Source organism: Selaginella moellendorffii, unplaced genomic scaffold (genome assembly GCF_000143415.4).
Source record: "Selaginella moellendorffii unplaced genomic scaffold, v1.0 SELMOscaffold_100, whole genome shotgun sequence".
Lineage (NCBI taxonomy): Eukaryota > Viridiplantae > Streptophyta > Lycopodiopsida > Selaginellales > Selaginellaceae > Selaginella > Selaginella moellendorffii.
Window position 1 is genome coordinate 148,025 of NW_003314361.1, and position 21,064 is coordinate 169,088.

At 53.5% G+C, this 21,064-nt stretch overlaps 7 protein-coding genes, 1 long non-coding RNA gene and 1 pseudogene across 11 annotated transcripts; 3 read left to right on the plus strand and 6 right to left on the minus strand.

The window, feature by feature from the left end:
• The first annotated feature begins 175 nt into the window (after window positions 1–175).
• On the plus strand, window positions 176–2,812 carry LOC9637641 (receptor protein kinase-like protein ZAR1). Its single transcript, XM_024663487.1, has 2 exons — window positions 176–1,871; window positions 1,928–2,812. Exons 1-2 carry the CDS (start codon window positions 176–178, stop codon window positions 2,794–2,796), a joined length of 2,565 nt encoding a protein of 854 aa, XP_024519255.1. The 3' UTR covers window positions 2,797–2,812.
• A 26-nt stretch (window positions 2,813–2,838) lies between these two features.
• On the minus strand, window positions 2,839–5,724 carry LOC112342141 (pentatricopeptide repeat-containing protein At4g39530-like). The gene has a single exon (XM_024663488.1). It carries the CDS (start codon window positions 5,722–5,724, stop codon window positions 2,839–2,841), a length of 2,886 nt encoding a protein of 961 aa, XP_024519256.1.
• An 856-nt stretch (window positions 5,725–6,580) lies between these two features.
• Window positions 6,581–7,977, minus strand: LOC9637642 (protein FATTY ACID EXPORT 3, chloroplastic). The gene is made up of 5 exons (XM_024663521.1): window positions 7,749–7,977; window positions 7,439–7,685; window positions 7,191–7,358; window positions 7,048–7,132; window positions 6,581–6,990 (listed from the first exon to the last, which is right to left on the minus strand). Exons 1-5 carry the CDS (start codon window positions 7,914–7,916, stop codon window positions 6,900–6,902), a joined length of 759 nt encoding a protein of 252 aa, XP_024519289.1. The 5' UTR covers window positions 7,917–7,977; the 3' UTR covers window positions 6,581–6,899.
• A 13-nt stretch (window positions 7,978–7,990) lies between these two features.
• On the plus strand, window positions 7,991–9,646 carry LOC9638109 (histone deacetylase HDT1). Of its 3 annotated transcripts, none has more exons than XM_024663518.1 (9): window positions 7,991–8,045; window positions 8,108–8,178; window positions 8,231–8,441; window positions 8,502–8,555; window positions 8,613–8,761; window positions 8,804–8,935; window positions 8,988–9,203; window positions 9,259–9,309; window positions 9,445–9,646. In XM_024663518.1, the coding sequence occupies exons 1-8, from the start codon at window positions 8,033–8,035 to the stop codon at window positions 9,295–9,297; spliced, it is 885 nt and encodes a 294-aa protein (XP_024519286.1). In that variant the 5' UTR covers window positions 7,991–8,032; the 3' UTR covers window positions 9,298–9,309; window positions 9,445–9,646. The 3 variants fall into 3 exon arrangements, with proteins under 3 accessions (XP_024519286.1, XP_024519284.1, XP_024519285.1); XM_024663516.1 differs by having other exon boundaries at window positions 7,992–8,045; window positions 9,259–9,293; XM_024663517.1 differs by having other exon boundaries at window positions 7,993–8,045; window positions 8,813–8,935; window positions 9,259–9,293.
• A 1,448-nt stretch (window positions 9,647–11,094) lies between these two features.
• LOC9637643 lies at window positions 11,095–12,170 on the minus strand. Its single transcript, XM_002989689.2, has 4 exons — window positions 12,099–12,170; window positions 11,747–12,039; window positions 11,555–11,687; window positions 11,095–11,489 (listed from the first exon to the last, which is right to left on the minus strand). The coding sequence occupies exons 1-3, from the start codon at window positions 12,136–12,138 to the stop codon at window positions 11,562–11,564; spliced, it is 459 nt and encodes a 152-aa protein (XP_002989735.1). The 5' UTR covers window positions 12,139–12,170; the 3' UTR covers window positions 11,095–11,489; window positions 11,555–11,561.
• A 3-nt stretch (window positions 12,171–12,173) lies between these two features.
• LOC9638110 lies at window positions 12,174–12,956 on the minus strand (annotated as a pseudogene).
• On the plus strand, window positions 12,870–15,018 carry LOC9638111 (3-ketoacyl-CoA thiolase 2, peroxisomal). Of its 2 annotated transcripts, none has more exons than XM_002989637.2 (12): window positions 12,870–13,017; window positions 13,086–13,135; window positions 13,203–13,287; window positions 13,335–13,461; window positions 13,525–13,623; window positions 13,678–13,748; window positions 13,802–13,909; window positions 13,961–14,038; window positions 14,085–14,314; window positions 14,366–14,598; window positions 14,645–14,728; window positions 14,803–15,018. In XM_002989637.2, exons 1-12 carry the CDS (start codon window positions 13,000–13,002, stop codon window positions 14,847–14,849), a joined length of 1,230 nt encoding a protein of 409 aa, XP_002989683.2. In that variant the 5' UTR covers window positions 12,870–12,999; the 3' UTR covers window positions 14,850–15,018. The 2 variants fall into 2 exon arrangements, with proteins under 2 accessions (XP_002989683.2, XP_024519290.1); XM_024663522.1 differs by having other exon boundaries at window positions 13,089–13,135.
• An 86-nt stretch (window positions 15,019–15,104) lies between these two features.
• LOC112342156 lies at window positions 15,105–15,514 on the minus strand. The gene is made up of 3 exons (XR_002990845.1): window positions 15,417–15,514; window positions 15,270–15,357; window positions 15,105–15,211 (listed from the first exon to the last, which is right to left on the minus strand). It is a non-coding gene; the product is annotated as an uncharacterized LOC112342156 (long non-coding RNA).
• Window positions 15,515–16,602: 1,088 nt separating this feature from the next.
• On the minus strand, window positions 16,603–19,146 carry LOC9637644 (pentatricopeptide repeat-containing protein At1g09410, mitochondrial). The gene has a single exon (XM_024663489.1). It carries the CDS (start codon window positions 19,144–19,146, stop codon window positions 16,603–16,605), a length of 2,544 nt encoding a protein of 847 aa, XP_024519257.1.
• Between the last annotated feature and the right edge of the window lie 1,918 nt (window positions 19,147–21,064).

The following is a 21,064-nucleotide window of genomic DNA, read 5'->3' on the forward strand; positions in this document are numbered from 1 at the left end:
AGATCCATCCATCCTCGTGGATAGCTAAGCAGTAATGTGGGGATGGAGGAGCAACAGCACCCGCCACCAGGCCTTTCAGGCCTCTCAGGTTTGTTGTCGAGGCAATGTGCGCACTACCCCGTAGGTCCCGGAGGAGCTAGCACAACGTAGATAGCGTTGGATGATTTGCTCGGCGATGGTGGCGGTGTGGTGGCTGGCAGCAGCAGCGGTGCTGGTGCTGCTGGTAGAGCACGCACTGGCCCTGAATTCGGACGGGTTGAGCCTGGTGGCATTCAAGCGCGGCATCTTCAGCGACCCCGAGAGAGCGCTGTCGGACTGGGACGAGTCGGACGCCACCCCGTGCCGGTGGAGCGGCATTAGCTGCACCAGCATTCGTGGCGAGTCGGAGCCGCGCGTGCAGGGCGTCATGCTGGCCAAGAAGCAGCTGGTGGGATCCATGTCGCCCGACCTGGGCTCGCTCTCCTACCTCGAGCACCTCAACCTCCGCCAGAACCAGCTCATTGGGGGTCTCCCGCCCGCGCTCTTCAACGCCTCGGCCCTCCAGACGCTCCTCCTCTCCGACAATGATCTCTCGGGGCCCCTGCCCGCCTCCATGTGCGGCACCGCCGCCAGCCTCGACACGCTCGATCTGTCGGGCAACGGCTTCTCGGCCACCATACCCGACTCCATCGCCTCGTGCACCGCCCTCCACTCGCTCGTCCTCAGCGGCAACCGCCTCACGGGTGGCATTCCTCTGGGGCTGTCCCGGGCGCCACTCCTCCGCCTGGATCTCTCCAGCAACCGGCTGACGGGCGCCATCCCCGACGACCTTGGCGGCTTGCTCCAGCTCCAAGGCACGCTCAACCTCTCGGACAACAACCTCTCGGGCCCGATCCCGCCATCGCTGGGCAGGCTCCCGATCTCTCTCAGCATAGATCTCAGCTTCAACAATCTGTCGGGTCCCATTCCACTCAACGGCACGCTGTCCAACCAAGGACCCACTGCCTTCCTCGGCAACCCGGGCCTCTGTGGGCTCCCGCTCAAGACCAAGTGCGACGACGCCGCCACCACCCCGCACGGCGTGTTTGGAGGTGGAGGTCCATCGGGCTCTGGCCCGCCTAGCACGAGTGCGGGCACGAGCACGAACACCAACACGAGCACGGCCTCCACCCGCAACAGTGGTGGCCGGCTTGGCACCAAGCAGGTTGTAGCCATCGCTGTGGGCGACTCAGTGGGCATCTTGGTCATTGCTTGCGCTCTCACGTACTGCCTCTACTGTAGGAGGAATGGCAAGGGGTCCAAGACATCCAGCTGCAACAGCATCGGTCATCGATGCTGGCCATGCTGCTCCTGCTGCTGCTGTGCCAGCGCTAGAGGTGACAGGTCGGAGTCGGAGGACACGGACAATGAGGAAGGTGGCGGCAACAACGCCAGCATGCACAAGCATCGCGTGGTCGGCAGCGAGAGTGGCGAGCTGGTGCACTTCGACCAGGAGTCCGAGAAGCAGTTCGATCTGGATGCGCTCCTGCGCGCGTCTGCCTACGTGCTTGGCAAGGGCAGCTCCGGCATTGTGTACAAGGCCGTCATGGATGGCGGCCTCACGGTGGTGGTCCGAAGGCTGGGAGCGGAGGGAGAATTTGGAGCGGGCGTGGATGCCACCACCAGCAACCCCGCCTCTAAGAAGGTGGTCAAGGAGTTTGAGTCGGAGGTGAAAGCAATCGGCTCCCTGTGCCACCCCAACGTCGTTGCATTGCGAGCCTACTACTGGGGAATGAACGAGAAGCTGCTCGTCTACGACTTCATGCCCAATGGGAGCTTGGCAGCCGCCATGGAGCAGCACCAACAGCACTGGATCCGCTTGCAAGACAGCACCCAGCACCAGCAGCAACAAGGTACGAAGATGATGATTTGGATTTGTTCCCTCACTCACTCCTGCACACACGCACAGCAGCGATCTCGGCAGCGGACGACGAGTGGCTTCTGTCGTGGCCGCAGAGGCTGAGCATCGCCAAGGACGTAGCTCGCGGCCTGTCCTTCCTCCACGACGGCACGGCAGCACGCATGAGAAACATCCACGGTAATCTCAAGCCGTCCAACATACTGCTGGATGCCAACCGCGCGGCCCGCATTGCCGACTTCGGTGTCGTGCGGCTCACCGAGATCCTGGCCTGCCACGACACTCTCTCCTCCTCCACGTCCTCCCTGCGCTCGGACGTGGCGCCTGGCAACAGGTCCTCCAGGTCCAACGTGGACGTCCCCACCGCCGTGGACCAGCACCTGGACGTGGGTCCATCCTGCGGCGGTAGCAGCTCCAGCCTGAGCTTGTACTCGGCCACCGCGTCCATCTACCGGCCACCCGAGGCGGCGCATCCCAACTCCCGGCCCACGCACAAGTGGGACGTCTACTCGTTCGGTGTGATCGTCATGGAGATGTTAACCGGCTCGGCATCTGCGCACCTGGCCTCTTCGGACGTGGACATGGTGCTGGCCGTGAGGAGGATGCTGCTGTCTTCCTCCTCCAAATACTCCGTTGCAAGCTTCGATGGGGATCCGCTCTTGAAGCCACCTGCTGCTCCGCACGGTGGTGTCGATTCATCAAACAGTGCGAGCAGTACGAGCAGCAGTAATGCCAATGCCACAGGGAGCAGCAGTAGCAGCAACAACATGACAACGACGATGCTCATGGCTGGCATCCGTGCCGAAGCGGAGGCCATGGAGCTACTGCAGCTGGCTCTGCGCTGCGTCTCTTCGTCTCCAGAGCAGCGGCCCAAGATGAAGCATGTCGTCGAGTCCCTGTCCAAAGTTGGTACCACCTGATGGTGATCAAATTCAATTCCCCCTCGAGCGGGGCCGGCCACCTCAGCCGGATGCATACGTGTTCGCCATGAGCACGTAAGCTGCGCTATCACGGTCGTCCAGTTTCTGTATCGCCTCGAACGCCACCTTTGCTGCCTCAACATTCTTCCACCTCTGGCACGACGCCAGCAGACTCTTCCACACGCTCAATCCCTTCACCGGCATCTCCATTGCCAACGCAGCCGCTTCCTCTAGGCGATTAGAACGCCCCAGCAAGTCCACCATGCAGCTGTAGTGCTCGTACCAGGGAGCAATGCTGAAGCGCGGGGAGGCCATGAGTTGGAAGTAGTGCTTCCCCTGGTCGACCAGGCCCGCGCGCCCGCATGCCGTGAGGAGCGACAGGAAGGTGAAACCGTCCACCTGCAAGCGTCGCTCCAGCATATCGTCAAAGAGGCCAAACACGCGCTGTGCGTCTCCCTGGTGGCTGTAACCCGTCATGAGTGAGTTCCATGCCACAGACTCCTTGGCAAGGAATGCAGCCGAGGAGTCGAATATGTGTTGGGCGTCCACCATGCTCCCGCACTTGCCAAAGAAACTGATTAGAGAGCTTGCTACCAGGACGTTCTTCTCCTCCATCAGTCCGGAACCGCGCACCTCGTCGGAAATCGTCCGTCCGGCCTCCAAGTCCCCTTTGCTGCCACAGGCTTGGAGTGCTCCAGCGTAAGTCAGAGCATCCGGTCTAACCCCTTGGCGTTTCATGCGTGAGAAGAGCTGCATCGCGCAGTCAGGCTCGCCGTTATGAGCACAGCCAAGAATGATGGCATTCCAGGTAACAAGGTTGACGTTGCGCTCGGGCATCCGGTCGAAAACCTCCAGTGCCTCTCGTGTGCTCCCACATTTGCTATACGCATCGATGAGGCTACTTCCCAAAAATGCATCAAGCTCAGGTCCATTGTCAACAAGCTGCGAGTGGAGACCCCTGACCTCCTCCAAGTAGCATGCTTTTACGTCCTCTCCGCCACCAGGACCTGCTTTAGAAGCTCCACATGAGCAAGCACTTAGCGCAGCCATGAAAGTCCTGGAACTCGGTGTAAAGCCTTCGTCTTGCATGCGTCTAAACAAACTCAAAGCCTCTCCTCCATCACCGGCTTGAGCATAGCCAGATATCATCGCGTTCCAGCACGACACGTCACGGACTTGCAGCTTGTCAAAGACCTCCCGACCATCTGCTATGCTTCCACACTTCGCAAAGAAACCAACCATACTGCTCCCGAGAGTGCCATCGTTGTCTAACCCGGCGCTGCGGATCTCGGTCTGGATGCCTCTGCCGCGTTCCAAATCCCCGATGCTTCCACAGGCCTTGAGAACGGCAGCAAAAGTTCGAGCGTTTGGTAAAACACCCTCCGCTTTCATGCGTGCAAACGCGTCGAGCGCGGAGCGTGCGTCACCATTGTCAACATATCCCAGGACGAGCGCATTCCACGATCCGATGTCCCGGTGCTGCCGCGGCATTGCTTCAAACACCTGCCGAGCCTCGTCAAAAGCACCACACCTTGCATAGGCGTCGATCAGAGTGCTGCCTAGGAGGCCCGCTCCCTCCGTGCTCTTTGAAAGCCGAGAGTGAATGTCCCTTACTCGTTTCAAAAGCTCTGGCTTGGAACGCCCGCTTGAGTTTGCACACCCGTTGAGCACAGCGGCAAAAGTTCCAGAGCCGGGTAAGTATCCTTCGTCTTGCATGCGCTGAAACAAAATATGAGATGCGTCACCGTGTCCACAAGAAGCACAGCCTTGGATCATGGCGTTCCACAACACTTGATCGTGCGAAGGCATGCTGTCGAATACTTGAAACGCATCGTCGAGCCTGCCGCATGCCGAGTACATCTCCAAGAGAGTGCTCGCAACGTACACGTCCGCCTCCACCCCTCTCCTGACAAGCTGGGAGTGAATACCCCTTCGCTTGTCTACGCTTCCAGCTTTGTGTTCTTCACAGGCGCAGGCCTTGAGCACAGCAACGAACGTCCGGGCATCTGGCTCGCAGCTCTCCTCTTTCATTGCCGAAAAGGCTTCAAGGCACTTGTCGCCATGTCCGTTCCGAGAGTAAGCCATAAGCATGCTGTTCCAAAGAACCGTGTCCCGGTGCACCACCTTGTCAAAGACGGAGCGAGCATCCGTGAGTGCTCCACACTTCGAATACATGTCCACCAAACTGTTCGCTACAAACACATCCAGAACGTGGCCACTCTCTACAATGCGGGCGTGTAGAGCTCGCCCCTTTTCGAGAGCAGCCGTCTTGACAAGCCTGGCGTTGCCACCTCCGCCGTCAAGCTGATAGCATCCTTGCTCCGTGGTAGCAAGGGAAATGCAAGCTCCCAGGGCCGCCACAAACGTAGCAGCATTTGCCTGGACGCCTCCACAGCGTTGCATGCGTTCCACCATCTCCAACGCGGTGTGCCAGTCGCTAGCCTCGTCGCTGCGTGCGTACGCCCCGATCATGGCATTCCATAGAACCACATCACGATTTACCGTTCTCTCAAAGATCCTGCGCGCTTCCGCCAACTCGCCACCTCTCGAGAACAAATCCACCAGCGCGCTTGCAACAAACACGTCTGCCTCGAGCCCGGACTTTGAAACAAGGGAATGGACAGCTCTCCCATGCTCCATCGCCATCATCTTCTTCTGCCCCTTGCTCGTATCCTCGAGCAGGAGAGCAGTGCAAGCCTTGAGAGCAGCCAGGAGAGTCCGAGCGTCGGGCAAGAAGCCTTGGTTTCGCATCTGGCCAAACAGTCGCAGAGCAACGTGCGCTTGGCCGCCGCGAGCACAGCCCATGATGAGAGAATTCCACGACACAACGCTGCGCTGCCGCATCCTCTCAAACGTTTGGCGTGCCAATGCCAAGCTGCCACACTTGGCGTACATGTCCACCACACTGTTTGCCACCACCAGGCCCATGCCGCCCTCCTCCTCGCTGCCCCGCTCCTCCACCACCGAGCCATGGATTCTCATTCCGCTTGTCAGGTCTCCCCGCCGCCCGCATTCTTGGAGCGCCGCCACAACCACTGACTCGCTTGGCGTCGCGCCCTGCGCCCGGATCTGCTCGTACACTTGCAACGCATTGGCAGCGACGGACGTCCCCGCTCTCCCCCCTCGGCCCCTCATCTTCGCACACCATACCTTCGTCTTCCTGGTCCACTCAGCCCTAACTTGGCAGCGCGTTGGTGGAATTGAATTGTGGTACCTTTGCTGGAAATTTGTTGTTATAATAAACAAAAAATGTGTGAAAAATGACACGAAGACGAATCCTGATTGAGGATGCTCAGTCCATTTTTAGCTCACCAAATCGAAAACAAATTTTCTACCGTTTCTCAACACATACACCATATCTATAATCCAATAGTAATAAAATGCACCCTCTTGTTCATTATCATGCTCATCCTTGTAAGCTCAAGCTTCCCCGTACAGATCTATATGATTCTCACCTCGGAAACAAATTCCAGGCAATGTCTACATCCTCGTAGTATCCAGATTGGTAATCACAGTTGATAATGCCACTCTCATAGCAGAGAAGTCCTCATGTTTGTCCCATGTCTTCCTCACAATCTTATGGTTTGAATACCAAAACTTCTCTTCATGCTCAAGAGGCTCCCGGGGCGATAAAGCCAAACAATATATCTTCGAAGTCGCTGGAGGCACTTTGATCAAAAGGTCGTGACCATGGTAGTAACTCGCAACCCTGAGGGAATGAGAATCCCGTACTCCAACCTTGATTGCGTGTTGCCAGCAAATATAACCCCTGAGATCTGGAATGTATGCAGAGCTATATGAATCTGCAGCTCTTCTCTCTAAAAATGTTGTCACTACATTTATAATTTGATTCCCGACCACCATAACCATGCTTGCAGACAAGGCCACCCTTAAAGGCAGCAACATTGGACAAATTTCCAAATTGAAATCCCATGGCAACCTCGGCAAAATAGTTCTCCGCTTTAGATTTCAGATTCGAAATTTGGGAAGATGCAGTCAATTGTGTCGATCACGAACTAACTTGCGAGGCTAAAAGACCTTGAATACGTCCGGCACGACTGTGGGTGAAGTAATACATACCACTTTTTTTTATGGTCTCCTTGTTATGCAAGTTTCGGAACCGGCGTCACTTTCTTTGGTGGTGGGTTGCCGCCGGCAAGAAAAACATAGCAGAAAAACCCGAGCATAGCTCCGCTACATGAACAACATCTCAGTTAGAAAAACAATCCAGGCCTATGGTAGGAGACTCACCTCACGAGTGAAGCCAGCATTGGCAGTAGAGACACTCTCTGGCGTGCTTTCCCAAGCTGCACGAGAAAAATCACAAACGCTATGGCTGCCAGGGAAAGAAGTCAGCCATGCCACCAGGAGGGCAATGGAAATGGAGCGCTAACCTGCCTGGCCCTGAACGTAAGACATGGAGGACTTTCCCTTCTTCCAGGCGTTTAAGCTGGAGACGCTGAGCATCAAGAGAAGACCGCCCAAGACGAGGCCGACTTGTATAGCCCAAGCGCTGCCAGTGAGTATGAACGAGGCGACACCACTCGCAACAAGGACTCCTCCTGCGGATCAAAGAGCAAAGCTTATATATAAGAGAAAAGACGCTTATAAGAGGGAAATAGAAATAAGCTATCACCCACACCATATGGGATGCCCAGGCAAAAGTCGTGGAGCTTGGCCCCCTTGGAGTGTTTCTCGTTGCCCGCCGCGTCCAGGATGTCTTTGACGCGATGGAGGCTGTGATCCACGGCCTGCTCATCCTCCTCCTCGCCCAGCAACGCCGCAGTCACACCAAAATCCCCTTGATCTTCGGTCAAGACACTAGGGTCTACAGAGTCGATCCGGCCAGAATGATCGTCCAATTCGTCCCCGGATCCTGATCCTGAGGCCTTGGAGGATGCCAAGTCATATGGGGATGGATGAAGGCTCGCTCATTCTTTTCTTAGACTTACCATGTCCGAGTCGTGATCCAGGGAAAAGCGCGAGAATTGGGAGCTCCATCGAAATGTAGTGGAACAAGGGCGCAGCTGGAGCTTGCGGAGAGGGATGGAGCGCGATCGAGAGATGGATCGAGTATAGCCGAGCCCTACCGGCAGTGGCCTCAGTCCAAGTGCCTCCATTCCGGGAATCGAATGAATCGACGGCCGCGATTTGCTGGATTAAAGCGCTGGGTATATTCTTTGGCATACAACGGCTCATTTCTTACTAGGGCTAGGGTTTAAGGCACGGCGCGGCTATGGAGTTTTGGGGTAAGCGCGAGCGCTGCTAGAGAAGGCGAAGGCGAAAAAGCTTAATCCTTTTCTTGTTGCAGGCGTCAAGGTCTTACCATCCAAGTCTATCAAGTGCCCAGTGGAGGATTCGAGCTATTTGCACATCTCGAATGTAAGCCAAGATCAAGCTGGACGAAACCCCGTGTAACGTGTTTGTTTTGCAGGCTGCTTTGGGCGAGGTGGGATCATCCGCCAAGAATGAACGCGTGATCTTGCGACTTAAGACGCAAGGCGAGGAGATTGTTTTGGGCACGCTCATACCCGGCCAACGCGATCATATTGCGCTAGACTTGATCATTAGCAAGTCTTTCCAGCTCTCGCACAACAGCAGTACGCTGGCTGTGCACTTCTCGGGCTACAGAACGGAAGGGTCGGGTAAGAGAACGTTTTTTTCGCCCTGACCAGCGGACGCACTTACATCTGGAATGTTTACAGGCGAGCTTCAGGAGCTGGATAGGGAACATGACCGTGGTGTCCGGAAGGAAAACGGTGTGTTATCTTGTTTAACTACCATCTGCTCTTCTCATGCGCTTGGTTCTTGCACAGGAAATGTCAAAGTTCCGTTAGGCTCGAGCGATAGCGAGAGCGACAGCGATGACGATGATGACGACGACGACGACGACGACGACGACGACGATGATGATGAGGACGACGATGAGGTCAACGCGAAGGATCTTGCCTTGCGGCAAGCGATGGTGCGTTCCTTAGGTTCGTAACTTTTTTAAGCGGAAAAAAAGTTCTTGCAGATGGAAAGTGATGACGACGACGACGACGACGACATTGATGAGGACGACGATGATGACGACGACGACGATGACGATGATGACGACGATGAGGAAATTGATGAGGAGGATCTTAGAGCTCGCCTGGTACGCAAAGTCTCACATGTTAAAAACGTGTAGCCTACAATGTTATTTGCAGATGGGAAAGAAGAGAGCTCCGGCAGCTCTTACGCCACCGGCTCAAAAGAAGATCAAAACGCCATCAGGGAAAACGCCAACAGCACCAAAGTCAGGTAAGAAAGATTTACCAGCCGCTGAGGCTGTGGCAAAGACTCCAAAGTCCTCGGGCAAAAAGGAGAAGGACAAGAAAAAGGAAAAGGCGACTCCTGCTACTCCTAATTCGGAGACGAAGAAGGTGAAGTAAAGCTTATCGTTTATATTTCGGCCTAACGTTGGACTTCTGCTTTTAGGCTGGCGGGCAACATCACTGCGGCATATGTTCGCGGTAAGCGAGTTCAGAGGTAGTACAGGGCAGTGCCGTGATGATTCTACATAATCTCGTTAATCGGACCTTTCGAGGGATGACGAGACTTCTGAGTCTGAGCACGCACTTTCTATCAGGAACTACTTGTTAACAGCTGCTTTCTTTGCTGCAGGAATTTTGCCAATGAGGCTGCTCTTACGCAACACAACACAGCGAAGCATAAGTAGTGTGAGGCAGAAGAGTTGTACGACACGCGAGTTAGTGTCTGCTCTTGGAGCAAGCAGATCACCGGCTAGGAGAAATCTTTGTTGCGTAACTAAGTTGTTATGATTTTTTTGGTTCCTTCTAATGCTTATAGCATTGTTTAACATTGAGCAAGTGGGCCTAATTCCTATCTGTTGTGGACAAGATATTCTTAGGCTAAGATCACTATGTTGGTTTTTGAGTAGAGTAAGAAGTTTCCTCGGATCTGAGGATGGAGGGCTGTTTGATCTGATGCATCTGGTTTCGTGGAACACGATGATTACAGCGTACGGGCAGTCTCGCAAGTTTTTCACGCCAAAGATCTCTTTGACATGCTTCCGGAAAGGAGCGTGGTTTCGTGGACGTCTCTCATGACTGCATATGCCGGGGCGGGGGATTTGGAGAAAGTTTGACAGATTTTCTCCGAGATGACTGAAAGGACTGTCATCACGTGGAGCGCGCTCCTGGTCTCTCTGAGGCGAGAAAAGTCTTTGAACGGACTCCGAAGCACACGGTTGTCTCGTGGTCGTCGTTCATGGCGGCGTATGCTCTGTCGGGGCATATTGAGTACGATCTCCGTGATGCCTCAGCGAGACATTGTTTCATGGTCAGTTATGGTCGCCACCAGAACTTCCAGCAACGCTTATCGAGTGTTTACAAGAATGCCAAGGTGGAACCACACTGCATGGAACAGCATGGTTCTAGCGTATGCCTCAGACGGGCATTTGGAAAAATCCCGGGAGCTATTTGATTCAATGCATCATCGCCGCGTGCTCCCTCTCCCAGGGCAAAGATCTCTTTGACAGGATGCGTCCCCGCAACAAGATGGCATGGAACAACTCTTGTCGCTGCCAATTGCGACAAGGGCTGTCTCAACGAGGCAAAGGCGGTGCTCTCCAAAACGTCGTGTCGTGGAACACATTGGTGACGGCCTATGCCAAGTCCGGGAGCTGCGAGGGAGCGCTCGAGGCCTTCCACTCCATGCCCGAGCTCGATTCAGTCTCCTGGAACGCAGGCCTTCACTATCTCCGGCGAGAGAGATCTTCGAGCTCATGCGCCAGAGGAACTCCATGGCGTGGTCGATGATGATCCAGAAGTACGCTCACTGCGGCAAAATCCACGAAGCATTCGCAAGGAATCCCGAGCACACGACGGTGACTTGGAACTGTATGATCGCGGGCCTCACCTCCAGCGGGAGCTTTCACCAGGTGCTCCATTTCTTCCATGAGATGCTCGAAGGCTGGCCTCCAAACGAGAGGTTCTCGCTTCGTGCAGCCAGAGCAATAGCTTGAGCCTGTGCAAGCACTATTCGAGGGCATGGTGGCGGAGTTTGGCGTGGAGTTTAGCATCGATCACTACCGCTCGTCGTGGATACGTTTGGGAGCTTGGCAAGGCCGAGGCGCTCGTCAACTCCATGCCCTTCGTCCCCGACTATGTGTCGTGGAAGACGCTGCTGGGAGCGTGTAGAACGCACTCGGACTCGGAGAGAGCTCGGAGTGCGAGCAAGTTTTTGCTCGAGGGGGCCGCTGCTCCAGAAAGGGATTCCACTCTTTACATTCTGCTGTCCAACATCGCGCGATCCACTCCTAGCGAGGGGATGAAAGTTTCTTGCTCTTGGTGAAAATGTATCATGTAAGGTACTAAGGTGCCGCGATGCTTGGTTTCGAGCCAGATAGCTCGCGAGCGGCGGTGAGCGCTCGAGTATTCTGGACAATGTAGTAAAGCTCTCAACCGGTGGAGAGAAGCCCACGAAAGTTTGAAGCGTCTGTTAGACGCTGGGATCAACCAGACACTTGATTGTGAGCATTCCGTCGGTGGAGAAAAAAAGTATGTGAATCAAGATGAGAAGAGAAGCTCCTTGTTTGTCACGTGGACTGGCCGAGTGAAGTAAAACGCATCCATGGACGAGAGCTGCGAGCTCGTTGAGTTCGTAAAGGTCGTCCGCCCGAAACGGAAAACAGTTTGGCCGATCAGCTAGCAACAGCACAATCAACAAGAAGCAGCAACGAATTTGACGAATAGTAGCAATGAGCTTTTACCTTGGGTTCAGTAGAACATCGGGAAGGAGTCCACAGTCGGCACAACCTTCCTTAGATCAGTGATCATAAGCGTAGTTGCCACGGGATTTGGATAATTCCCATAACACCACTGGTATTGTGTCACCAAGGTTGTCTACAAAGACGGAAATATTGTCAATAATGAATTCTCTCTGTTTTCCATTCTGATCGTACCTTCAGAGCGAACAAGTCTCCCAAGGATCTAAAGCGAAAGACTTGATCCTCACAGGGGTACCCAGCTGGTAATCGACTGCATCCGGCGGCATTCGAGAAAGCCTGTAGGATTTGTGCCTTACCCTGCTTTGGCCCGGCAATCCTTTGAAGCTCGGCAGGATTCCACACTATTACCAGAATTGGATCCTCGTCCTTGCCGCTGCTCTCCATGAGATGAAGGACTGCTGCCTTGAGGTCGCCTGTGATGTTGAAGCGTCGAAAAATCTCTGCGATCCTCCCATTCAGCATGATGCCTGCAACAGCAAAGCAACAGCAACAGCAAATTAACACCTTTGAAACACACAAAGCTCACACAGCCTGCGCACCACATTCGTCCAGCACAGTGACGCCATCCCCCCAAAACCCTAGACCGTCCAACGCTCTCTCCTCACGAGACAACTGGTGTAGCCGCAGTTTTCTTCTCTTATCTCAATCTTGTCCGAAAGATCAAACTTGGTCTGCCACCCTGCGAGTCCGGAGAGTCTGTCTTCTTATAAAATGAAAAAGAAAAAGGAAAGTGAGAAAAGAAGAGCGATCAAACAAATCCTGTCGAGTGGTTGACGGAAAACTTACCGGAGGTTACTGGGGAAGACGAAGTCCATGAAGTGCTCGAGAGCCATTCCAGCATGACGGAGCTTTGGAGCCAGAGCAAAGTTGGAATCAGTGGGAGTTTTCCCAGCGATGTAAGGGCCCTGAGAAACAAGATAAATGAGAAGAACATTACAAAGAACTTACACATATACATGGAGAAACTTACGTGTTTCTTCAATTACTCCTCGAAAGCTGTGAGCTCGTTGATATGTCTTTGCTGGAGCGCTTCGGTCCTTGGACTTGAGCCAGTTAGTGAACACTGGAAAGACGCTGGAAAATCCAATCTCATCTCAGCAGCAATCGATCTAACTTGTAGACATCGACTTTGAATTCGTGTGGAGTTTTCAGAGACGGCTCCTTGAACTTCTTCTCCACATGCACAATGATTTTGTCCGAATCTTGAATCCAATCAGGACCGTCGCGGAGAACCGGCATCAAGCCAGAGGGATTGTGTTGCATAAACCTGTGAGAGAAAAAAATCCCATCTCCTTACCAACCAGTCTGGCTTTGGAATTTTTTTGGTGTTAGGCAGGAAATGCTTTTCGGCCATTCTCGCTCACCTGTCGATCAGCGCAACCATTTGCTGGTACTATTCTCTTGCTTTGGCATTCTCGCCTCTTGTGATGATGCAGAGCTCCACTGTAAGCTATAGAATTTTGTTTTCTTGCTCTCAACTTCAACTTCTCTTGTCTGTGTGTTCTCTTCGCAGCAGCCTTCAGCCTGTCCTCCTGAGCTCAGTGACGATGTTGTCATTGTTGCGTGAGTCATTCAAGACTTCTTTCTTTTCTTCACTTCCAAATTTTAAACTCCTCCTGGGTTGTGGCAGAGCATTCCGGACACCGATATGCAAGGCCAAGCGCGGTGGCTTTAAGGACAGCTTCCCGGAGGATTTACTGGTTCCTGTTCTCAAGGTATCTTGTGGAACTTTGTTCGCACGTTTTTCGACAATTCTTTCCAGGCAGTGGTGGCTCACACCGGCGTAATACCAGCTGAAGTTGGTGACATTGTCGTCGGGACCGTCATAGCACCTGGTTCCCATCGGGCGGCTGAGTGTCGAATCGCTGCTCTCCTGGCTGGTTTTCCAGGTTTGTCAAGCGTACAGGCAGGGACCTGTTCTTACTTTCTTTTTTTTATTCTCTTGCTTGCAGACACTGTACCAGTTCGAACTGTCAACAGGCAGTGCTCATCCGGTCTACAAGCTGTTGGAGATGTTGCAGCGGCAATCAAATCTGGATTCTATGAAATTGGTCTCGCGTTTTCATGGTTGATGTAGTTTCCTTGTTTAATCGTATCTTTTCCAGGAATCGGCGCTGGTGTGGAGTGCATGTCAATCGATTTTGGGGTTCAGCAGCAACCTCGTGTGAATCCCCAGGTATTACGGGTGTCATTCCTTTCTTTTGTTTTGTGTTACCTTTAACGCTTCAGGTTGAGCTGAACAGCATGGCTAAAGACTGCTTGTTACCTATGGGCATTACGTCCGAGAATGTTGCTGAGCGATATGGCATCACTCGAGAGGAGCAAGACGAGGCTGCTGTAAGTGTTTTGCTACGTTCCGATCAGCTTTGTCATCAATATATTATCCAGGTTGTATCGCACCGGAATGCAGCAGCAGCAATCGCAAGTGGAAGATTCAAAGACGAGATTACTCCTGTGAAAACCAAGGTAGTGATGCTTCATACAAACATGAGTTTCTGACGCTTGTGTGCAGCGTGTGGATGCCACCACTGAAGAGGTCACAGAAAGTGTCATATCTGTGGACGACGGTGTACGCCCCGACACGACCCTTGGCGTGTTGGCGAGACTCAAGCCAGCATTCAAGAGTGGAGGCACAAGTACTGCGGGCAATTCGAGCCAAGTTAGCGATGGTGCTGGAGCCGTTCTCCTGATGAAGAGAAGCTGTGCAAGTCAGCGTGGCCTGCCAGTCCTGGGAGCATTCAGGTGAGTGTTTTTTGCTTGAATTTGATTATCAATCAAATTCAATCTTGACAGGAGCTTTGCCGTGGTTGGCGTAGAGCCCGGTGTGATGGGAATCGGCCCCGCGGTTGCGATTCCAAAGGCCATCAAAGATGCTGGCCTGGAGATTAGCGACATTCATCTGTTTGAGATCAACGAGGCGTTCGCATCGCAGTACACGTACTGTTGCAAGAAGCTGCAACTTGACCCTGCGAAGGTGAATGTGAATGGTGGTGCAATCGCGCTTGGCCACCCTCTCGGTGCAACAGGCAAGCAATCTTCTAAGTGTTTTATGTGTCTTATATTTTGTCATAGGTGCTCGCTGTGTGGCAACGCTCCTCCATGAAATGGCCAAGCGTGGGTCCGCTTGTAGATACGGAGTGGTCTCTATGTGCATAGGTGAGTGAGCTGTTTCGACCATTTGGCCATCCACTTTCTTGTTTTTCTGTTTTTTTGTTTTTTTTTTCCCGCAGGGACTGGCATGGGAGCGGCAGCTGTGTTTGAGCGAGGAGATGTGTAAATTCATTCGCAATCGCCTCAACATTCTACTTCATAATACAAACTTTTGCTGTGTTTGACAGTAGAAGGGTAGCGGTTGTGATCTTTGAGCGTAGAGAGCTTTTGTTACTTTTTATTCAACATTAGCACTGCTCGAAGTTCTATTCCATAAGAAAAAATTGGTTTATGAATCGAGGAAACTCTCATCCAGCTCAACTCTCCTGAAAAACAGATTGGTCATTCTCAGAAGTTGCTGGACCTGAAGATGTTGATGAGGTGAGCCCTTTCGCGCTTGGCTAAGTCAGCTTGCTTCTTCAGCGAGATTTGCTCCTGCTGGTACTTTGCAATGAGGAAACGCTTCCGCTTCTCGGCTTGAATGCGCTCCTAAAACCAACAAACTCTCAGCTTCAGGCCTAGCAAATGGAATAAAAAAGAGAGAGACCTCAAGAGCCTTTTCTTGCTTCTCTGAGAGCTCTTTGCCGTCGTCGTGGCCACCATCTTTAGATTTGTCACCTGCCTTCTTTGTAACCCTGCAAAGATAAAAACACACGCTCAGCTTCTCCGCTTGACACGAATTTCGTTCACTTACTCCAGCTCTCGAGAAGTAGAATCAAGCTGGGAGCGCCCTGAATCCACGCTTCTCAGCCAGCCGAGACGTTCCTTGTTGAGCTGCTTCTCGATCTCTTCGAGTGCAACCTCATCCTGAGCTTGCCATCCACGTTGAGACGGTCCAGGCTCTTGAGCTCCTGCTGGAATCTGTCCTCTATCTCCTGCATCTGCACATTGACGCGATGAGGAAAAGTTGGAAAACGAAGAAAGAGAATCCAACCTTTCTCGGTTTCTTCAAAGACCTGTTGAGCTTGAACGCCTGCTTGAGCTGCTTGGTGGCCCCAAAGCTCTTCCCCCACTTCTCTCGCAGGTAAGCGCACTGTTGTGTCTCGGACAGCATCGGCAAGAGCTTGAGCATATCAAGTGCATGCTCCTCGTCGCCACTACTACCATCCTCATCGTCACACAAGTCTTCCGCTGCTATATCCTGCGCAGGAGCAGCCGCCAGAGACGATACTTCATGACGCTTGATCAGCCTACAAAACGACTTGCTCATGGCAACTGTATCGTCTTCTTCTTGTTCTCCTTGTTCCTCGGCAGCATCAAGCTGCTTCTCTTCAACGAGTTGCTCCTCCACCGCAGGCCCAGAGTCCCTGGCTCGGAATTCCAGCTGCTTGGCATCCACAAAACCAACCTCGGATGATGGATAGGCCACCACAATCCTCGGCTCAGCCGCACTTCCTCCCTTGCTATACACGGCCAGCACCTCGAGTAACTTGAGCTCCGCGAGGTTTTGCGGGACGTCCTCGCCTTGGAGCCCCTTGAACGGCCGCCTCACCTTGCCATCACCCTCGTCCGAGTTGTTGACGAGGAGAACCGGCGGCCACGACATGATGCCTACTTCCTGCCGAAGAGATTCCACCTCCGCCTTGAGTGCCTCCTTCAAGGCGCGGAGGAAAGTGCGGTGCTGCCTCACTCGCTTCTTCCAGTAGTTCTTGAGGTGGAGTATGAGCGCCTCCCATCCCCGGAGTGGTTTCTTCCCGGGGCACAGAGCACACAAGATGTGGGGCTCTCTCCCCGAGCAAGTGAGGCTGGCGCTGCTCTCCAGGCATCCAATCTGGTCGCGGTAATCCGCCACCATCCTCTTTGCAAGCGGCAGAAGCGCGCTGAAGCACCTCTCTTCCAGTGCATCGCCACCCTCTTGGTCGGCGTGGTGGAGGAGGAATTCATACTCGTCGCTCGGGATGAGATCGTCTGGCCGTGTCTCGAGAATCCAAGTGCGATGGATGGCAATCTCCCTCGGCTCTAGCGCCATTCCTTTTCAAAAATTCGAACGGCCCCGCCAAAAGCGGCTCAACGGCTGAGATGTGATCTAGAGAGACGCCTCCCTTCGATCTAGGGCGTCCTCGTCCTTCCCCTAGCAGCGCCTCTTGTATGCTGGCTAGAACCCCCTGCGATGGCGATGCCGATAGCGGTGGCCATGGATCCACAAGCATGGCAGCATTTCGTGCCGCACGCCTCGCCCGCTCGTTGTCGTTGTGGAGCCTGGATGCCGCCACCAGCGCTCTCCACGCGGAGGCATCGGGCTCCAGAGGCATGTTTTCCAGCACCTCCTCGGCCTTGGTCAGCTGCCCCGACCGACCCAGCAGCTCCACCATGCATGCCCACTGCTCCATGCTCGGCCCTGCGGCATACCGGTAGATGAGGAGGAAGAAGGTCCGGCCGTCCTCCACAAGGCTCGCAGCGCTACAAGCCGACACGATGCTCACGAAGCTGATCTCGTTGGGAAGCATGCCCTCCAGTTCCATGGCCCGGAAGAGCTGGAGCGAGACCTTGGCTTGGCGACACCGTGCATACGCCGAGACGATGGCCGTCCACGACACAATGTCGTGCCTTGGCATCGCCTCAAACAGTCTTCTCGCCTGCTCGACGCTTCCACACCTCCCATACATGTTGAGCAGAGCGGTGGCGACCGAAACATCGGCGCGATGCTTGTAGCTCATCTCCTCGTCCACGGCCTGGTGAAGCTCCTTGCCTTGTGCTAGAGCTCCAACGTCCGCACAGGCGTTCAAGGCTGTTATCAAGGTGACCCGGTCTGGCTTCGTGACTCCCTCGCTGTCCATGGCCGCCAGGAGCGAGAGCGCTTGTCTGCCGTGCTTGTTCTGAGCGTAGGCTGTGAGCATGGCGTTCCACGACACGAGCGTGCGCTCTGGAAGCTGCTCAAACATGTCCCTTGCCTCGTCCAGGAGACCATTCTGAGCCAATGCCACCACCATGCTCGTCCACGACACGCTGTTCCACCCCGGCATCGTGCTGAAGAGTTCTTTGGCTTCGGCCACTTTGGCATTGAGGCCGTAGATGGACAGCAGAGTGTTCCAAGCAACGCTGGTCTTGCGTGAGATCTGGTCGAAGGCGCTCTTGGCCTCGCTCACCTGGCCACACTTCCCATACATGTTTACCACCGCAGTTGCGATCAATGTGTTGCCGTCAGTGGTGCTAGTGATCTCCTGGTGGACTAGACTCCCTTGTTCCAAGTCCTCCATGTCAGCACAGGCACCAAGAACACTGGCGAAGCACCCAGTATCAGCTTCCACACCTTCCAATACCATCACTCTGAACACCTGTAGAGCCTCCCTTCCGCGACCGTTCTGCGAAAGCCCGGAGACGATTGAGTTCCAGGAGACTCTACTCCGCTGCGGCATCTTGTCAAACAGAGCCACGGCTTCTTCCACGCTCCCATTCCTGGCACACACTGACACCAGCGTCGTCCACGACACGACGTCCCGCAACGGCATTTCCTCGAACACCTTCCAAGCATTGGCCACATTACTCCCTCCTTGAGCATAGTTGTAGGCGGACAGGAGAGCGTTCCAGGACACGGTGTTCTTGTCCCCGTCCGGAATCGCATGAAACAAGGCACTCGCGTCCTCCACGCAGCCGTTCCGGGCGAAGGCAGAAAGCATGACGTTCCAAGACACGATACTCTTGTTGGCGATGTCCCGGAACACACTCTCCGCCTCCGCTACCCTGTGGCACCGGCCATACATGCGGACGAGCGCAGTCGCCACCACTGTGTCGGGCAAAAATCCTTTCATTCGTGCAGCCACTTGATCCACAGATGCTGACATTGTCTCCTCGTGACTCTCCTTCTCCAGTGACGACGCGCAAGCATCAGACACAGCCAGCATTGTCACCCTGTCAGGTTCTACGCCCTGCAACTCCATGTCGTGAAACATCCCGAGAGCCGTTGCGCAATGCCCGAGCCGTGCACACGCCGTGATGATCGCATTCCAGGCCACAATTCCATGCTGAGGCATCACTTCCAGGATCTGTATCGCTTCCACAATTCGGCCATCGCTGGAATAGGCCGCCACCATCCCCGTCCACGACACGGAGTTGCGCTCTCGCATGCAAGCAAATAACTCATCGGCTTTCCCAAGATGCCCAATTGCGGCATATGCAGTGATCATGGCATTCCACGACACAACATCCCTCTCCGGCATCATGTCAAACAGCCGTTTCGCCTCCTCTTCCCGTGTGATGCTCGCACCAAGCATAGTGTTCCAGGAAAACCTGTTCTTCCGCGGAATCCTCTCAAACACTTGCCTCGCCTCCTCGATCTGGCCGCAGGCGGCGTACATCTGGACCAGCAGATTGCCCAGATAGGTGTCGCACTCCAAACCGGCCTCGCCCAGCCTCCGCTCCAGCTGCTTTCCCTCGGCCACGGATCTACACTGGCGCACAAGCGACGCCCACTGCCGCTGCTGCATTCCATAGCGACTATAAATTTAGGGCTTGATTCTAGAATGAAATCCTTCTGGTGACGATTCATTACTACGTCGACTTTGATCTCATGGCTCCACGATCTGGGAGTTGTGCAGATGTTTCCACAGGATCCGGGCAAGCAGATCACTGGCTGGTTGACGAGGATCAGCGTCTGGCGGAGATCAAAAGGCCTTGCATCATTCATAGCTTTCTGTCCGAGCTGAACAAGAATGCAAGGCGTGGCGTGGAACAGTTTGGGCAGCTTCAACTTGCGGGGCTTTGTGCTCTGTGGCTTGCCGATTCTCAAGGAAGTTATTGCAGATAGGATCCTGGAGGATGTGACTTGTATCTCTGCTTTCGGTCGAGAGTAGCAGGGAGATTGAGCTCCTTGATGCAAGCGACATACGGATGCATGCGCTGCCTTTTCTTTTCAAGTTAAAGATCCCGAGTGGCAGGAAGACGAATCAGCGGATATTGTGAATACGCCCAGTGAGGAAGATGAGGAGGAGGCAACTGATCAATGGTAGAAGGATACTGGAGCTCAAGGGACTGGTGGGTGTTTGCTGCCACTATGTGCAGTCCTTCCAAGTACATTCCTTCGAAGAGTGGCAGAGGGTGGTGTGAAACGGGCGCCTCGTTTGGGGGTCTACTCAAAGATGTGAGACACTACCTGACGGATGTTCTTGGTTGCCTGGAAGCGGAAGGAGTTGCGTCAGTAATCTTGAAATGAAAGAATATACTACAAAATAAATAACAATATTTTATTTTAATTATAAAACAATTAATTATTAATAAATATTTCTTTTTTTTTTCTCTCTCGGGACCATCGGGAAACAAAACACTGTCACTAACAGCATCCTCGAGCAGCTCCGCATCCGTCACCTTAACTATGTTGTGATGGAGGAAAATTTGGTGGTATTATATATGTAATCAAGTATCTCCTTATAACTCTATATAATATATAAAGAGGAGTTGAGATTATGCTTGAAATGAAAGAATATAGAATGCATAAGAGTCAACCTGATCAGCTATGGAATCCTAGATTCATTCGTATGGATATATGCAAGTGAGGTTCTGATGGCTTTGGTGTCGTTGGTAACCATCATACTCATGATGGTTACCATGGCAACATTAATTCTCACTTACTCCAAACTTAAGCCCTTAATACCAAAAGTTTGGTCATATGAGACTATAGGATCTCAAAAACCTCTTTAGTGTTCGTGAAGGAAGCTGCATCCCACTCAAACTGCTCCTCCTATGGCTTTGAAGAGTTCTAAGCTCCTGCCTGCATCTCAGGAAGGTGATCAAAAGGACCACTGGCATCAAAACCGCCGTGGACACCCATGCGAGCAGGAGACTATTTGATTTGTAAGTCGATTCGCCCTGAGCAACAACCAGCACTCGCAATCCATGGCTTGTCACCTGCACTTGGTCAGCGTGTAGTGCCCAGCTCCTGAAACTCTTCTCTCTTTGCAACTCAGTCGGCGTCAAAGCCACAACAGCGGAGTAGGAAACAATGGCCAGGACCAGGTTGCAGCAGCACAAAAGCCCTATTTTCAAGCGTGAAGAGACTCTCACACCTCGCACCAGCTTCAACTGTGCATCTGTCAATGGCACCACTCCCGCAACAACTGCGATGAAAGCACTGGGGAGAGTTATGGCCACCACCCAGAACTCCGCGGGAGAACCTTGCTCCAGGTTCAGAAGCGAGAGATGCTCAGCAATGTACGACGCTTTAACTTGAGAGAGCAGCGAGCTAAGAATGTCTACGTCCGAACTTGTTTGCAGCAGATCCTGAGGTGGATCTATTCCCCACAAGCACATTTCCGGCTTGGCTGCCCTTCTATTTTCACATACTGGTGCATCATAGAGAGGAAAGTTGGATGACGGACTGTTCGTTGTTCGCACCCAGATAGATGAAAG

Bases quoted from the DNA above. Each gene is read 5' to 3' on its own strand.
- LOC9637644 (XM_024663489.1), bottom strand. From the start codon at position 19,146: ATGCAGCAGCGGCAGTGGGCGTCGCTTGTGCGCCAGTGTAGATCCGTG.
- LOC9638109 (XM_024663516.1), top strand. The intron at 8,936-8,987 runs GTACGCAAAGTC...TGTTATTTGCAG, and splicing joins AGGATCTTAGAGCTCGCCTG to ATGGGAAAGAAGAGAGCTCC. The intron at 9,204-9,258 runs GTGAAGTAAAGC...TTCTGCTTTTAG, and splicing joins CTAATTCGGAGACGAAGAAG to GCTGGCGGGCAACATCACTG.
- LOC9637643 (XM_002989689.2), bottom strand. From the start codon at position 12,138: ATGGCGTCACTGTGCTGGACGAATGTGGTGCGCAGGCTGT. The intron at 12,040-12,098 runs GTGAGCTTTGTG...TTGCTGTTGCAG, and splicing joins GAATGTGGTGCGCAGGCTGT to GCATCATGCTGAATGGGAGG. The intron at 11,688-11,746 runs GTACGATCAGAA...CCGTCTTTGTAG, and splicing joins GAGACTTGTTCGCTCTGAAG to ACAACCTTGGTGACACAATA.
- LOC9637642 (XM_024663521.1), bottom strand. From the start codon at position 7,916: ATGGAGGCACTTGGACTGAGGCCACTGCCGGTAGGGCTCGGCTATACT. The intron at 7,686-7,748 runs GTAAGTCTAAGA...GCATCCTCCAAG, and splicing joins TGGATCACGACTCGGACATG to GCCTCAGGATCAGGATCCGG. The intron at 7,133-7,190 runs GTTAGCGCTCCA...TTTCCCTGGCAG, and splicing joins TTACGTTCAGGGCCAGGCAG to CCATAGCGTTTGTGATTTTT.
- LOC9637641 (XM_024663487.1), top strand. From the start codon at position 176: ATGGTGGCGGTGTGGTGGCTGGCAGCAGCAGCGGTGCTGGTGCTGCTG. The intron at 1,872-1,927 runs GTACGAAGATGA...ACACACGCACAG, and splicing joins CCAGCACCAGCAGCAACAAG to CAGCGATCTCGGCAGCGGAC.
- LOC9638111 (XM_002989637.2), top strand. The intron at 13,624-13,677 runs GTCTCGCGTTTT...TATCTTTTCCAG, and splicing joins ATCTGGATTCTATGAAATTG to GAATCGGCGCTGGTGTGGAG. The intron at 13,749-13,801 runs GTATTACGGGTG...TTAACGCTTCAG, and splicing joins AACCTCGTGTGAATCCCCAG to GTTGAGCTGAACAGCATGGC.
- LOC112342141 (XM_024663488.1), bottom strand. From the start codon at position 5,724: ATGGGCCTGGTGGTGGCAAACAGTGTGGTGGACATGTACGCCAAGTGT.